This window comes from Rhopalosiphum padi, chromosome 4 (assembly GCF_020882245.1).
Source record: "Rhopalosiphum padi isolate XX-2018 chromosome 4, ASM2088224v1, whole genome shotgun sequence".
Lineage (NCBI taxonomy): Eukaryota > Metazoa > Arthropoda > Insecta > Hemiptera > Aphididae > Rhopalosiphum > Rhopalosiphum padi.
Genome location: NC_083600.1, coordinates 11317179 through 11332944, shown reverse-complemented (window position 1 = coordinate 11332944; position 15766 = coordinate 11317179). Strand labels below are relative to the sequence as shown.

At 25.4% G+C, this 15766-nt stretch overlaps 1 protein-coding gene across 1 annotated transcript; it reads right to left on the bottom strand.

Moving 5' to 3' along the window:
- Positions 1-6690: 6690 nt before the first annotated feature.
- Positions 6691-14260, bottom strand: LOC132929274 (S phase cyclin A-associated protein in the endoplasmic reticulum). The gene is made up of 16 exons (XM_060994516.1): positions 13527-14260; positions 13137-13354; positions 12973-13076; positions 12739-12885; positions 11185-12654; positions 10453-11097; positions 10086-10351; positions 9827-10013; positions 8920-9035; positions 8481-8604; positions 8250-8407; positions 8047-8187; positions 7774-7984; positions 7518-7670; positions 7274-7444; positions 6691-7145 (listed from the first exon to the last, which is right to left on the bottom strand). The coding sequence occupies exons 2-16, from the start codon at positions 13246-13248 to the stop codon at positions 7080-7082; spliced, it is 4071 nt and encodes a 1356-aa protein (XP_060850499.1). The 5' UTR covers positions 13249-13354; positions 13527-14260; the 3' UTR covers positions 6691-7079.
- Between the last annotated feature and the right edge of the window lie 1506 nt (positions 14261-15766).

Here is a 15766-nt window from a genome sequence, read left to right as displayed (position 1 = left end):
GCGGGAATAATAAAATTCAAATCCATTATCTAATTCTTGTATGCAATATTGACGATACAGTTGGAGTCAGACTACCAGAAGTAACAGAAGTAAAGGTAATCTATACAGAATATACTTTTTCTGATTGTGTCTATTAGCAATAATTAATACTATAAACTCGAGTATAAAAATGGCACTCTTCTTCAACTTTAACTTTATTCAAGAAATCAATTTTCTGTACGTTCTGAATCATTAACAGATATTTTAGAAGTATTGGCTACAAAAAATCTTTGCGTGAAATAGCTAATGAACAATCTATCTCTGGTGGTCAAAGTTTTAATAGATGTCTATGTAAACGTAAATATTTATCAAATAAATGTAAATTTAAATCTTGGAAGATACTTTGTAACTCTAAATTCCATTTTAATTTGAACTATTCCAATAATAACTGTAGTTATTTAATTTTTCAAATTTTTTAATTTATAAAATAAATTTATAACTTTTAAGTCCTATACCTAATATACTTAAATAGGTATCTTATATAAATTTATTTTGCTGATTAATATGATTTAGTTGTTTTTTACTTCATACTTTATCCATAACACACTGGATAATGTATATAATAAATGGATATAGTGGATACCTATATGGCTATATAATATAATAAACCATGTTATCAGTATAGCTTACTATTTAAAAACAATTAATTTCATAATAGAAATTGAATTTTATACATCCTGTAAAAAATATAAATTTCATAGTAGTATGTATCTGAATACCTAATGAAATACACACACTAATTATTTTAAAATTTGTATAATAATTTCTCAATAACATTAAACTAAAACACAAACTGACCTTATCAAAATAACAAATTAAAATAACTTTTGACCTGCACCTGTAACATGAAAAAAATCACACGCTCAAAAAACTGTCATACAGGATACGACCCTAAATATTATACACAACCGAATTAGGTTTATACATATAATGTATGTATATAATATACACTATAATATATTATAGTATATACCATATACGTACGTAAATTTGAACAGAGGAAATGTTTTGGTACAAATTGTGCATGTTATTCGATTAATAACAATATGCACTACGAGCGTTGAACATTATATTATATACATGTTAATGTCTAACACAGCCCTGGAGCTATAATATTATGATTGCCGATATACATATATACGGACGCTAATGATGTGTGAAACGTATTATGTATAAACACGGGGCCGTCTAGAGACACCTGTGCCGTTACCGCTGTTACCCTGTGGGAACTTCGCTCCCAGCAATTTACATTTTCTATACTAGAGTATGCACTTTATTACTCCTGCACCTATTCGTACATATATATATATATCATTTCCGCTTTACCTTTACGTAGTCCGAATTTGTAATTTCAATGTTTCGCCTGATTTCAAATGGCCCATAGTATTTAATATTTTAATTATATTGTCATGTGAACGTTTAAAGTGCTACGACATATTTATAGATACTTATATAACCTACATACTACATAGTAACATACAATACAAATACCTACTTGGTTAAAAAATGTTTTTGTATCTTAAACATATTTCAAATTTAACTATTTTATTTTAAGAGATTTAAATGGTTATTAGCTTCCTTAATTCACTCAAAAATTGCTTTAAAACCAATATTAACTGATAAATGATTTTTTTTTTTTTTATTAATTTTTAAACATCTATAATAAAAATTTAAAATTTAATAATTAAATGAAATAAAAGTAAATCAATAATATTTATAAAAAAAAAGAAAACAAAAACGAATCTTAAGGGAAAATTCAAAATAAAAATAAAAATATTAATAAACTTTAATTTTTTACAAATTATCATGAACATTATTCTGTTTTATACGATATTGGCCATATTTTTTTCTGTTTCACTGTAATTGTATACGTATTATAGTGAAACTGTAAAAGCTAAAACTAACCGTTAGAAAATTTTATAATTAGATATAAGTATATTTAGCAATATTTTTAATACTAAAAAAGAGAAACAAAAATAGCATGCTAACTAGGTAAGTACCTATAATTTAGGCATTACTTAAAATTAATTATTCCTTCTCATTATTTATACTTTAAAGCTAGATAATGCAAAATGATAAGTCATAAGTGATCCATAAGTGTCTACACTAATTATTATAACTTTATCAAATTTTTAAATATTTGTTTGCATATAATTTGATATCGTTGCAAAAATTACATTTTAGATACGACTGATGTAGAACGAAGTCTTCAAAAAACGTTGCACGAAAAATCCTATCAATATACGTCTATTATTTTAGAGACTTAATACACCGCTGTTAATTATTAGTTTTATTACTAATTTTAAACTCAGTTTTGAGCAGTACTTAGATAGTAAATATCTTTAATTTTTAAAACAATACCTAACCTATTAATTAATTTTATATTATAATAACGTCTAAATAAGCAGTCTATGTAGACAGATATAGCCTAAGACAAAAAACAAAATACTACAATTCAATCTTAAAACTCTTCAATAAAGTTAGATACTAAGTCACCCCTTAAATAGACTATATTTTTCAATTATGATCACGTGCGGAGTTTTTACGGATAAGAGAACTGGGAAAGTGGGAAGTGTGTAGTTTTGCTAAAATTACGTTCGTATTTAATTATTTATGTGGGATAAGCGATTACAAGTTACAACACCTGAGTCCACTTAACACAATTGAATTTCACCTCCTGAAAAAACAGCCGTGTAGGTAGTTTGTGAAACAATGACTTTGTTGTTCAGAATAAAACTTTTATCTTGTCGTGTCGTTAATTTTCTTTTCATTTTTTTTTCTGTTCAGTTATAATAAATTAAACTAGTAAATAATAATAATAATGTGAACATATTATGTTATATGTTACCTACTATAACCTAGGTATCATAAAAATATTGTATATTATAAAAAACTTTCTTTAAATATACCTAGTACAGATCTATTTACTTCTCGAGATATACTTTGTTATACAAACACCATGCTTTTTATATTTATAATTATGTATATCTGTTGTATTATAATAAAAAAAATAATACAATTATTTCAATGAATTATTTTATTATTAAATTTCATAAAACATAATGATGAGAAAATTATTGCATTTTTAGTTAAATCAATTTTATAATACTGTAGGTAATATAGATTTAGATAATATTGGTTTTTTTTTTAATAGACAACAATCAATTTAAAACATGAAAAAGTAAAAAATATCGAGAACGAAAACTATATAACTATATACCTAGATAATTTTTTCATACGTATTAACAATCAAAACATATATTCAAGTTACTGATTCTTTTTTACACACACGTCACAGCCCAAATAAATATACAGTTATCTAAAACTCATATTTTTTACTTAACCTAATCTATTATCCTGTGAAGTGGAAACGCCAAAAAACAGAGTGACAAGTACCTACCACACAAAGTACTTATACGGTCAATCCAAAAAACCCCACATGTATGGCATATTGGCATACATTGTATGTATTAAAATAAATTCCAAAAATTGTGTTCTTTAGGTGAATATTGCATATCCATAATACAGATGTGACCAATATTTAGCGAACATATTTTTTCTTATTTTATAATAAATATTAATACTTAATAATGTAAATTATAATACATTATACCCGCGGGAGGTAGTGCGTTTTACGTTTTTTAATAATCGATTTTACATCAGGTACCTACTTACCTACATCTTATTATAGTTAATTTACGTACTCATAACTTTATTTCGAAAATTTTAACAAACAAAATATACTGTTTATTTTTAGAAATTTGAAAAAATATGTGTTACTTTCTTTTACTAATTGGATAGATACCAAAAGTAAATTTGATAGGTAAATAGGTGATTTTTAGGAGATTAATCTAAGACTATTCCACAATTCAGCATTCTTTAACCAAAACATGAATCTATATAATATTATGTAACTATATATTGGCTCCTTTAAAACTAAAGTATTTGCTATAAAATATTATTAATTCAATTATTTAAATTGTCCATAACCCATTAAATAGAAAATAATAAAATATATTGTATTATTCCTGTTTATTATTTACATATTATTATATTTTTATTTTGTTTTAGTTGAAGTGATTTGATCGTATATTCAATTGTACCACCCTATATCCTAGTTCTATACTGAAACACTGCCTGATAAAAAGACGAGCACATATAAACTCCCCTAAAGAATTAGATAGTAAATTTCTCTAAAATTATTTTACTGCCTTAAAAAAAAAATAGAACCATTTAGTGTTACCCTTCCACAACCTCGTGGAGACTGGAGGTGATTCTAGTTATCTATACTCTAAAAATATTTGTATTTTTAATCGCATTTATATTTCTTTATTAATATTCAAAATCATGCTAGTTTAGTTTAAATTATTATTATTGATAAATGATTTCGTTACCTATGGACTATGTTTATTATTTTTGATCGAGTATTCGAGTACCTCAAATAATGTAAAACAACTTTTATGTATTGAAATGTAGTAATTTTTTTTTTTTTTGTATTAGCTGGTTTAATCACTTTTGTCATATTATTACAGAAACTATTCAATTTTTGTATACTCTGTAATTTTATGTAAATTTCTGTTTAAATATTCTTAAATGTACCTACTTAACTATAAAATAATATTATTAATATTTATTTATTGATTGATTGTATTTTATAAATAATATTTGTACATTTTAAAGACAATTAATGAACAACCACGATCATTGATAATCATAGGTACTTATACCAACCGATGTTATGCATTATAAAATATAGATCAACTAATAACGATGGTATGTGACTGATTTAGAAAGGAAAATAGTCATGCACAGATATTATTAGTAGGTAGGTATTATACTATTGTGAGAGTAAAATATCAATAATTTACTGTATTTTCCCATTAATAGCGTATAGGTACACATGTATTGCCATAATAAAAATAAATTAAAATGACGACAACAATAAATATTATAAAACCACCAAAAGAGCATCACCTATATATCACCAAGTATACCTAATTAATATGATAAAGTTAGTTCTAACGTAGGTATAACCTAATTTTTCCTTGTAATAGGTACACCAAAACCACAAACAATAGTATTTTTCACTCAACGTAAATATATTATTATTAATATTAATCAATAATCATTTGTATTCTGTAAACAACTACCTAGTTCATTTTAAACTTGTTTCAAAATTCCAAAACTTAATAAATTATAAATAAATATAATAAATATTTCCATCGTTGTTAAGAATAAGATACCCAGTGCCTATAGGCTATAGTTGTGTTATAGTAATCTAGTTATTCTAGTTAAACCTACAGTTATGCTATAAATAAAGTGCATATTCCAAAATAAGCTAAAACGCCTTAAGCTAAATTGATTATTTAAAAATAGTTTATCTCTAGAAATTTACCTGGCCGTTGATCATTTTTCCTCATAGTTTTGCAAAATATCCTATTATTGATATTGGTTTATATGGATATTATAGACACTTAATAGCATCAGCCTGATTTTCTCTTTTTAATCACTGAACCAAAACTGCTAATTTAAATCTTTAAAAAATATATTCAGTTGATTATGTATAATATTATACAATAGTGAATTAATTAAACTAATAGCAAGCAATATTAATAATTTAACAGTTACTTTATCTAAGTATGTAACAGTATCATCTTTTGTATTTTTCAGTACCTATATCAACTTCTCTGGTACCAAAGTCAGTGCTTATTTTTTATTGATTTGATTTCCAGTTGAATTTTGCATTGGATGCTGCACTATTAAATTATTTTTTACATACAATTCTTTTAAAATTAATATTTTAATAAAATTATTTTTGTATTTGTGACATTTGTGTAGTAGATGTAGTGGATTAGTAAGACAATAAGAATTTGTTTCTTAGGTGTTTTTTTACTTTTTACTGAGAGATCTTGTTTCTTCCATGGTGAACACTGGAATTCAGGTATCATCAGCAGTTTATGTTTTTGGAGTAATATTACTATTTGGTAGAACCATTATTTACTTTATCATAAAATTTATTTTACCAACCTATAGTTCAAAATTTAATTTATTTTTCATCTAAATATAGTTAACTGTTAGTGTTAAATTCATAGTGATTGTCAAAACCGTTAATAAATGATCAATGATATTTTTCTATATAACTCTAACATTAATACTTTTAACAAAAATAATATGGTATGTACAAGAATAGCAACAATTATTTTGTGGTCTAGTAAAATACCACATTAACTAAAGATTTAAAACTATATTATATTGATAATGTTTCAAAAATAATTACTATCAACTAAATTTATGTCAACTATATTCACATTTACTATTTACATCTCCTAATATTGCAAAAATGCTATTCAAATTATTTTCATTTGATAAAATAAACTTAAAATTGTTAACATTTCACTGGATATTATTTCATGGTGATTTTAATGGTGATTATTCTATAATTTAATTTATAGAAATATTTACATTAACCTTTACAGTATTTGTTTCTATATAATCAAATTCAAAAAATAAATACATAAATCTCTTTTAAACAATATAATGATCTCAAAAAATATGTTCCAGTAATAATAGTTAATAATGTATTGTTATTTTCAATTACATTTACCAAAACTCTGTTTGGTAAATACTATCAAATAAATAAATTAAACTAAATTAATCATGCAAGTAAGTAACCACTTTATTTTTCTAAAACATATTTAATACTCCTACAAATGAATAACATAATATAAATTTTAATTAATTACAATAAACCATTAAAATTTAAAAAAAAAAACAGAAATAAAAATTAATTTAGGAAACAAACTTAATAATGATATACTTAAATCATTATTTTATATTAGTATTATTTTTAGCTCCACAATTAAATACTGAAAAAAAACCGAGACAATAATTTGTTTATCACAAGGCTAACAGACTAGTACGTTAATTTCACCTATTGGTAGACCCTTATATATACTTTAATTTATAAACATGTGGTTTATTTAAGTATTAAATGTTTATAATTAATACATTTTAAAAATGGTTATAATGATACAGATTTATTACTTAATTAATTTAATAATTTGAATGCTTTGATTTTGAATGGATTTTTGAAATTCTTCGAGTAGCTGTTAAAAAAAAATCAAATCAAAATTATGTAGTTTGAATATTCAATTGTACAAAGTAACTTATTATTAAAATATTATCAATCAATTAATATACAACAGTTATAGTTATAAATATTTTTAACACATACATCAAAGCATATTTCTGATTCCACTAGTATTCTGTTGTGAGCATTATTTGAACAACATGCCAAAAGTGTAGGATACAGTATTGAAGTCAATGTAGGATTGCTAAAATACTGAAATGGTAACGTACAAAGTAATTGGAGCACTGTTGGGGATTGCCCAGATTGTAACATTGACTAAAAATTATAGAAAAATAAAGGTACAAATTTGAACTTATAGCACATATAAAGTATGTATAAATCTAATTACTTGATGCTGAGAACTGTTTAAAGTGAAATATCCAACAGCAACAATAACCTCATTTAAAATATCTTTATTTTCTGGTTTTTCTGAACAAAACCATAGCAAATATCTAGCTATATGCCGGAATTGAACAGATAAACTTTCAGCTCTAAGCACTTCCTAAAATATAAAATTGAATGTTACACACTGTGAACACTAAATACATTACATTCTTATATAACATGATGTTATGTTAATTATTCATTGTGTTGTTTCATCTTACTTGGAATGTTTCTGGATCCATTTTAGCAATTGATGTGAACATGGTAAACACAGCTTTGGTAACTTTTAGTGCGGCAGCAGATATATCTGTTGGCCCTAGTCCATTAGCACTACAGTCATCACGTAACAATACACTGTATAACACTGGCATTACACCTAATAGCTCAGTATTTTTAAGAATTTCCGTGAACTTTTTATTTGGTGTGCAAATGCTAAAATTATATTGTATAATTTAAATAAAATAAAAATAAAATTTCAAATATAAATTTTTTACTTGACTTCTGAAAGGCTGCCAATAAAGGATAAACAATGAACCACAAAATCAGTTACATGTCCATTGGTTTCTGGGTAACTATCTCTTACTAAAGTGAAAAACTGTACAATCTTGTCGATTATGCCAATATAACACATATAACTAAAAATAAAACATAATTGATTAATACAAACAAAAATGTATTATTTTTATTTGATCATTACCTAATTAAGTCATGAACATGTTCATTATCTTCTTCATCAACAATTTTAAATGATAAGAAAACAGTCATTAATAATTCTAATAACTGTCCACTAATTTCACATTCAGTTTGAGCTTTCATTTTAAAATTACTTTCAATACCAGAATCAGGTAAAATTTTCTATAGAAATAAAAATATTTAATTAACCAAAGTATATAAAGTAATAATTAATTGTATAAGTTATAATAATTACATTTAATTCAGCTGTAAGTAAATCTAAAATAGTAAAGAAATTTTCTGAAAATATCACATTCTTCGAGTTTGTATCACTACGATTACATACTTTTAAAAACAGTTTATTTGCCTTTGTTACATGCCTGTGAACAGAAATTTAAATGTACTATTACCAAAATCAATAAACTATTTAAATTAAATGTTACTGAAATATATAATATATTTTAGGAATTTTAATAAAATTCCAATTGCAATAAAACTATAATAAGCCAATATATTTAAGTCAGTCTATTCAAAATGAGATTGGTACAGGGTGGCGACCAGTTTTTGTCAGTGGCGCGCAGATAAGACGTTCCCTGCCAAATAAACTACCTGCTGATTTACCCGTCCATGTACATAACTTGGCCACCCAATCTCATTTTGAATAGATTATAGCTATAATTTAATTTGTAACATACTTCATCATGAAATCTGATGTATTTGTGCTTTTATCTTCATTTAACCCCATCAATAGTATTCTATTTAAAATTGTCAAACCATCACTTCGAGAAACTAATGATTGAAAATCTTTAGTCTAGAATAACAAAATAGTATAATAATTATATAAAAAAAATAAAAATAAATATACATGTATATTTTGTTATTATTTCTTAGATTAGTTTCTTGTAGCTCTCTATGAATACCCGCTTTAGCTTTTATAAATATAGGTCCTTTTATTTTACTTTACTCATATCTTACAGGATTTGGGTCACTTCAATTACTGTCTAGAAATAACCTTGCATGTCTCAATATGTGTCCTTAATTAATATTAGTAAATAATATGCATTTATGCATAAAAAAAAACTTTGAAATATACACCTAATGCTCATCAATTATTTAAGAAATATAAAAATACACTCATGTACAAAATAGTGCATACTATTCTTTTAATAAATATTAAAAATTAAACATTGATTTTATACAATATTCAATATATATTTTCTATTCAACAAATTGCCATTTTTTTTTCATCTCACTGAATTGTGCTAACAAAAAAAAAAAATGTATGAAAGTACATATTAGCTCTAATTAAAATAGTATTTCTTGTTTACCTACATTTTAATTTATTTAATAAAGCAATCTTACATAATATAAATTGTATATTAAGAAGAAAAAAGCTAATGTTAATCACTAATTAATAATTTTTTAATAATAGAAAAAATATAATATATTCAAATTATTTATATTATGTAAGTATTTTGGTGTTTAGTATTATTCATATATTATGTAATAATAAAGATAATAGTTATTATTATTAATTATATTAAAAATATGAATTATTAAATCTATGAATATAAATTAATACTAATAAATTTGTATACGTACTGGAATTTCATTTGATCGTTTTTCCAAGAATAGTAACTTTGTTTCCAAGTTTTTTAACGCATTTTTGGACCATTGCTCATTTTTTAGTTCATTCAAATGTTTAGCAATAGAATTAACACAAATTTCTATAGTTGTTTTATCCACTGATGAATCTTGTTTTAGTAAATTATCTTCAATTTTTTTACTTCTATAGAATTTTATTGCTTTGTAAATAATCATATAAAATATAAAAATCATAAAAAAATAATAATAATATTACCTAGTCAAAATTCTATGCCGTAACTTCATACATCGTTTCCTGTTATTTTTCAATTTTAATTTGTTATCATTATTTTCATCAGTTACATTTGTATCCAATGAAATTGTATCAAAAGATTTTACTCTCTTTAATTTCTTCTTTTTCATATCTTGACTAAATTTATCTATTACAGAATGTTCCACTTTTGTTTGTTTTTTAATTTTCTTTATACGTTCTTTATGTGTTTTTGTCCGTAAGTGATGTTGTAAAGCAATCACTGATTCAAACTACAAATTTTAAATATCAAATAAATAACATTGTCTTAATGTATATTATATATATATATATTAATGATATTATAAAAATAATTATTTTAAACTATACATACCAAGATTTCACAAGAAGGGCAATATCTATCCATGTCAATATCATTTTTCTGAACACCTAACTCAAGAGCTCGTTGCCTTATATGCTCAATATTTTGTTCATGTCTCTTGGCGGATTCCTTTTGTTTTTGTTGAATTTTCTTCTGCAATTCTTCAGCACTAGCTGATTGTGCTGCATATAAAGCTGTTAATTTATTTTCTCTTTCCTTAGCTTTTTCTCTAGCTAGTTCAAGTCTTTCCTTTTCTTTTTCTTGTTGTTCTCGACCAATGCGTTCCTCTTTTATTCGCCTTCTTTCTAATATTTGTTCTATACGTCCCTGGCGTTCAGCTTCTAATGCTTTTAAGCGTTCTTCAACAGCTGCCTCTTTAGCAGCTTTTCGCACTTGGTTACGCTTGCGTTCTTCTAATATTGTTTGTAATCTATCTTCTTGTTCTTGCCAGAGTGTAAGAATATCATGTCGTCGATTTTGTGCCTCTAACTCATTAATAAAAGCTATTTCACGAAGTTTTTCTTCTTCATCGTGTGCTTTTTTTTGAATTTGCTGTAAGTGTAACTTACGATTTTCTTCAGCACGTTTTAGTTTTTTATCTATATTAATTCGTTTTTCATCAATAATTAGACTTTGTAACATTTTTCTCTCCCCTACCTACAAATAGAATAAATTATTAAGGTAAATCACTGTATTTTTTTTTTAAATGTTTATCTAATAATTAATTAAAGAATGTAAAATTACCTTTTTAAGCAGTTCGCGGACTTTAGTTGATTTGTCTTGCAATAGCTGTTGACGTTTTTGATGTGCTTTGGCTTGTCTTGCACTATAAGTTTGTTTAATGGATTCTGTAGATCTACTTATATCCCATGAAGGCATTGCAATAGAATCAATAGCACTTTCATTACCATATTGTATCAATGCCTTTATTTCATTAATTGTGTACATTCGTTCTGTTAGTATCATGTTATCTAAAAGGTCTGAATAACGATCAGATTGTGTCATATCATCACTACAGCTACTCTCAGCATTTTCTAATTCTCGTATTTCTCTGGCCAACATCATCTCTTCGTCAAAGAATTGTCTATTGCGCATCAATTCTTCATCGCACATTCGACGTTCTTCAATTTCATCTTTTAACATTTCTTTTCTCATCTGATCAATTATTTTATTTTTAGGAACAGGGGGCTTATCTGGCTTACGTTTTTTCTTAGGGAATACCACTGCATTAGATATGATAGGACGGTCATTTTTATCAGGCAAAATGCTCTTAGTTTCTGGTTTATCTGGACTAGATGCTATATCTAAAGCTAAAGTGGGCATAGAACTAGCAGAAGATGGTACTTGAAAACGTTTCTTTATATCAAATGGTGATTTGAGTTTTATACTACTTGAACTTTGCGTTAATGGATTACTACGGCGTGATCTAATAACAGTTTCCCAACCGTCATTTCCTTTTACAATACCACGTTTTGATGCTTTTGGGACTTTAATATCAATTGAAGTTTTAGAACGAGTTAATTTTTCTGGTTTCTCAATTATATTGACAGCATTAATAGATTCAATTGATTTCTTTTTAGATTTAACCAAATTCGATTTCTGACCAATTGTATTGTCTCTATTGTTTAAATAATCAACAAAATCATTTTTAGTGGTGTTTAATGTTTGCAAGGTTGTTTTATCTTCTTTAGTATCGACCACAATTGTACTCTCACTACATTTTTGCTTGTTTCCTTTAGAAATTACAGTCTTTGGATTACATTTAACATTTTCAATAGTCTTTGTAGATATAGTAGTATTGGTAGGTTTTGTTAAACGAGGAGTTGATGTCGATGATTTTTTTAACAGATCAGTTTTAGTTTTTTCTTTTTCATCTAATTTTGATTTCAATACTTTCAAGGGTTTAGGAACAAGAACTGGAATTTGTTTCCTCTGACTGCAATCTGAAGCCAAAGACTTAGTAACTGGTTTTGTTATAGGTTTGAATACTTCCTTAGAAGTATCTAAATCTGTATTTTTGCCGATGGAATCAAAGTCAGTTTGACAACATTGATTAGAATATAACTTTTCAATTGAAATATTTTCTATAATAATCTCTTCATTTTTTAATTGAGTAGAATTGATTGAACTTTTATCACTAGATATTGATTCAGATAGTAGTTCCAGTTTCCTTCGAGTTAACCCAGTTGAAACAGTAGGAGGCTTTTGGATCATCTAAAAAATATAATTAGTCAATAAAATAATATAAAAATTATTAAAATTGTAAAATTAAAAATAACTTAATAGTTAAAAATTAACCTTCCTGGGAGAAGCTCCTCGGATTTCCCAAGCAAGAAAATTTGGCCTTTGAGGAGGATCAGTATGCTCGTATTCCCATTTTAATCGAAACCATTCAACCAAACTATGAAAATCATGTATATAATTTTGTAAGACCATAATTGCTTCCTAAACCAAATGTAAACATGAATATACATAATGTGAGAATAGCCATAATAATATAAGATAAATATAATAGTTATAAAGATTACTCACTTTACATTCATAAACATTTTCATCAGATTCGCATATTTGGTATATTTCATCAATGTTACGACGTAAGTTGTCAAATAAAAATGCCCATGACCGATTTCGCAATTCTATTAATTACCACAATTAAATAATCAAATGAAATATAAAAACTTTAAAACTTTAATCACCTGAACGCTTATCTCTTCCCGCTGAAGCTGATCTTATGCGTAACCCAATCCGTTGGCGATTTGGCCACATTCTCATTCTGTTTCCAATAGTACTGTGCATGCTGACATCCATTCTTTAGGTACTTTTCAATCGCATATCATAATAGGTCAAGATCTCTGGAATCAAGTGTTTAACTTCTACTAACTGATAAAAAACAACAAAATCGCCTTACCTATGTCTAAAATTTAAAATACATAATATGCACACATTAGTGAAGATTTTCAAAATGAAATGAAGCCATGAAGGGATTTAAATATCGCTCACAGTGTCACATAATGATTATTGACAATGATTAAATAAAAATTAAAAACGATTCGAAACACTTAAATTAATAGTAAACAAATACGTACCCTTAAAACATCACCAACTGGTGTAGTACAGCAGTAGTATAACGAGTGTTGTGTAATAAACTAATAAATAATATTACTATCGTTATTCGTTGTGTTTGTTGTTTGTGTAATGATTTTTATCGTCCGTCTGTTATAGCCGCGGTTTACACCACCTGATAAGGTTAACGATCAGGCGCGGATAAAGTCAGTGGTTTGCGCCGTCGGTACACGTCACACGCTACAAACACACACCCACATCCCACACACAATATTATACTAAATAGGTATTAGCATTGAGTATAGATCTATACTCAATGGTATTAGGTAGTAGTGGGCGCTGAGCCGCAGACACAGAGTACGGTCGTCAGAGTTTAGACGTACAGGGAAAATACGAGCTCAAAATATCTGCAAAATGCAAATACTATCATAATTTATTCATAATAGTTTTTAAATTATACGAATTACAAATAATAATACATACTTTATAAATAAATATCTACTAATATTTTACAAGCATTGATTAAATATGTTTTCTTACCGTCCACTGTTTTTTTTCATGTTTCATATGGCGCTTTTAGTGCAATGATAAAGTAGGTACCTATCGCAACACTCTTTCAACCTGTTGTCTATTTTAAACATTTACTTAAATTGCGTGCTCTATTTTAAATTTGTAAGTTGTAACTGATATTTCAAAAGAACCGATGTATAATTTTAAACAAAATATTATTAATATTAAAATAGTATAAACTCCAATAAATCAACTAAAAGTTATTATTTTAATCACATTACTAAAACCTAAGGCTAGAAGGAGTTTTTTTATATAACATACATTTATAAAAAATCCAATCTCAAATGTTTAAATTACTTTAAGTAAGAATATGAGATTACCTACTTGTACATTTTTTTTTCTCATAAAATATTTAATTAGAAACCAGATTTAGTATCGAAAATTTCTATTTAAATAAAATCACACTCTAACTCAATATTATCTACATTATGTGTACAAATTGTAACAACTCATAAAATTATAAGAAAAAAAAATACATTTAAGTATTTTACATTTTAAGTATTAATTACAAAGTTATCTTATGTGTATACTAAATAAACAATTTTGTTTGGAAAAAATGAATAGATGAAGTCATATGCCGGGTTGCATGGAAAACCAACTTATTTTAATAGTTCACAAAGATAGTAAGTTATAATAGACCAATCATGATGATTGTTTTAACACACCGCCACCTAGCAGTAATTAATTAGAGTTAACTTTAATTAAACAATATAAGATACAATAATAACAACATATTGTTTAATACTTTAACGTAAATAGACAAAAAACAAAATTATACAATTCACCTTTAATCACAATTAACTATCCAAACTATAAAAAAAAGTAGGAACTATTTCAATAAACAATGGTTAACCAAAGTATAAGTGAATATTATATAGATTTAATAAATTTATTTATGGTTAATTAATCTAAATATGAATCAATAGTTTAAAACTAAAATTCCTTATTAAAGAAAAAACAATAATAAGTATACATACATAAAATACAATACATTAATACTAAATTAATAATTTTAAGTTATACAATTTTTAATAAACAATAATATTATAGATACAACAATATTTTTGATTTCTTAAGTCGTATTTATAATTAATATAATATTTTTTATGCTATAAAAAAATATTATGAAAACATTATTTTATTATCATTATTACGTTATGTACAAACAAGAAATTCCAACTTGTAGAAAAGCTTAGCAAAATATATTTCAATATTTGATTTTATTGTGAATACTTAAATAACTTCTATAGAATCAAATGATAGCCATTTAGAAATTTTATGTGCATCCCATAAATTGTAATCTTGTGAGACCAGGTCTTTATTTAATGCATCTATATCAATAACTTTTTGTAATCTGAATAATTTTAAATTTAAAAAATATATATACAATAAAACATGTCATTTATTTAAAAACATTTAATCATTAAATATTTTCAGTTATATTTTGCTAAAACTTGATAACTTACTAACTAGAATTAAATCTCCAAGAGTTTTAACAACAAAGTTTGAATAGTTGGTTCTGGTTTAAACACACATTTGTGACTTTCTTTCTGCAGAAGCATTTTATACTAAGCCAATGTGTCATATGTTAAAATTAAAATTGTAGGTAGTAAAATTATTTATAATAACTATATTGTTTTCAATAAATTAACCTATCCTGTCAAATAAAATACTTAAAGTGTATCTTAAAATT

Bases quoted from the DNA above. Each gene is read 5' to 3' on its own strand.
- LOC132929274 (XM_060994516.1), bottom strand. From the start codon at position 13,248: ATGGATGTCAGCATGCACAGTACTATTGGAAACAGAATGAGAATGTGG. The intron at 13,077-13,136 runs GTGATTAAAGTT...GGTAATTAATAG, and splicing joins GGGAAGAGATAAGCGTTCAG to AATTGCGAAATCGGTCATGG. The intron at 9,036-9,826 runs GTACGTATACAA...TTGTTATTCTAG, and splicing joins AACGATCAAATGAAATTCCA to ACTAAAGATTTTCAATCATT.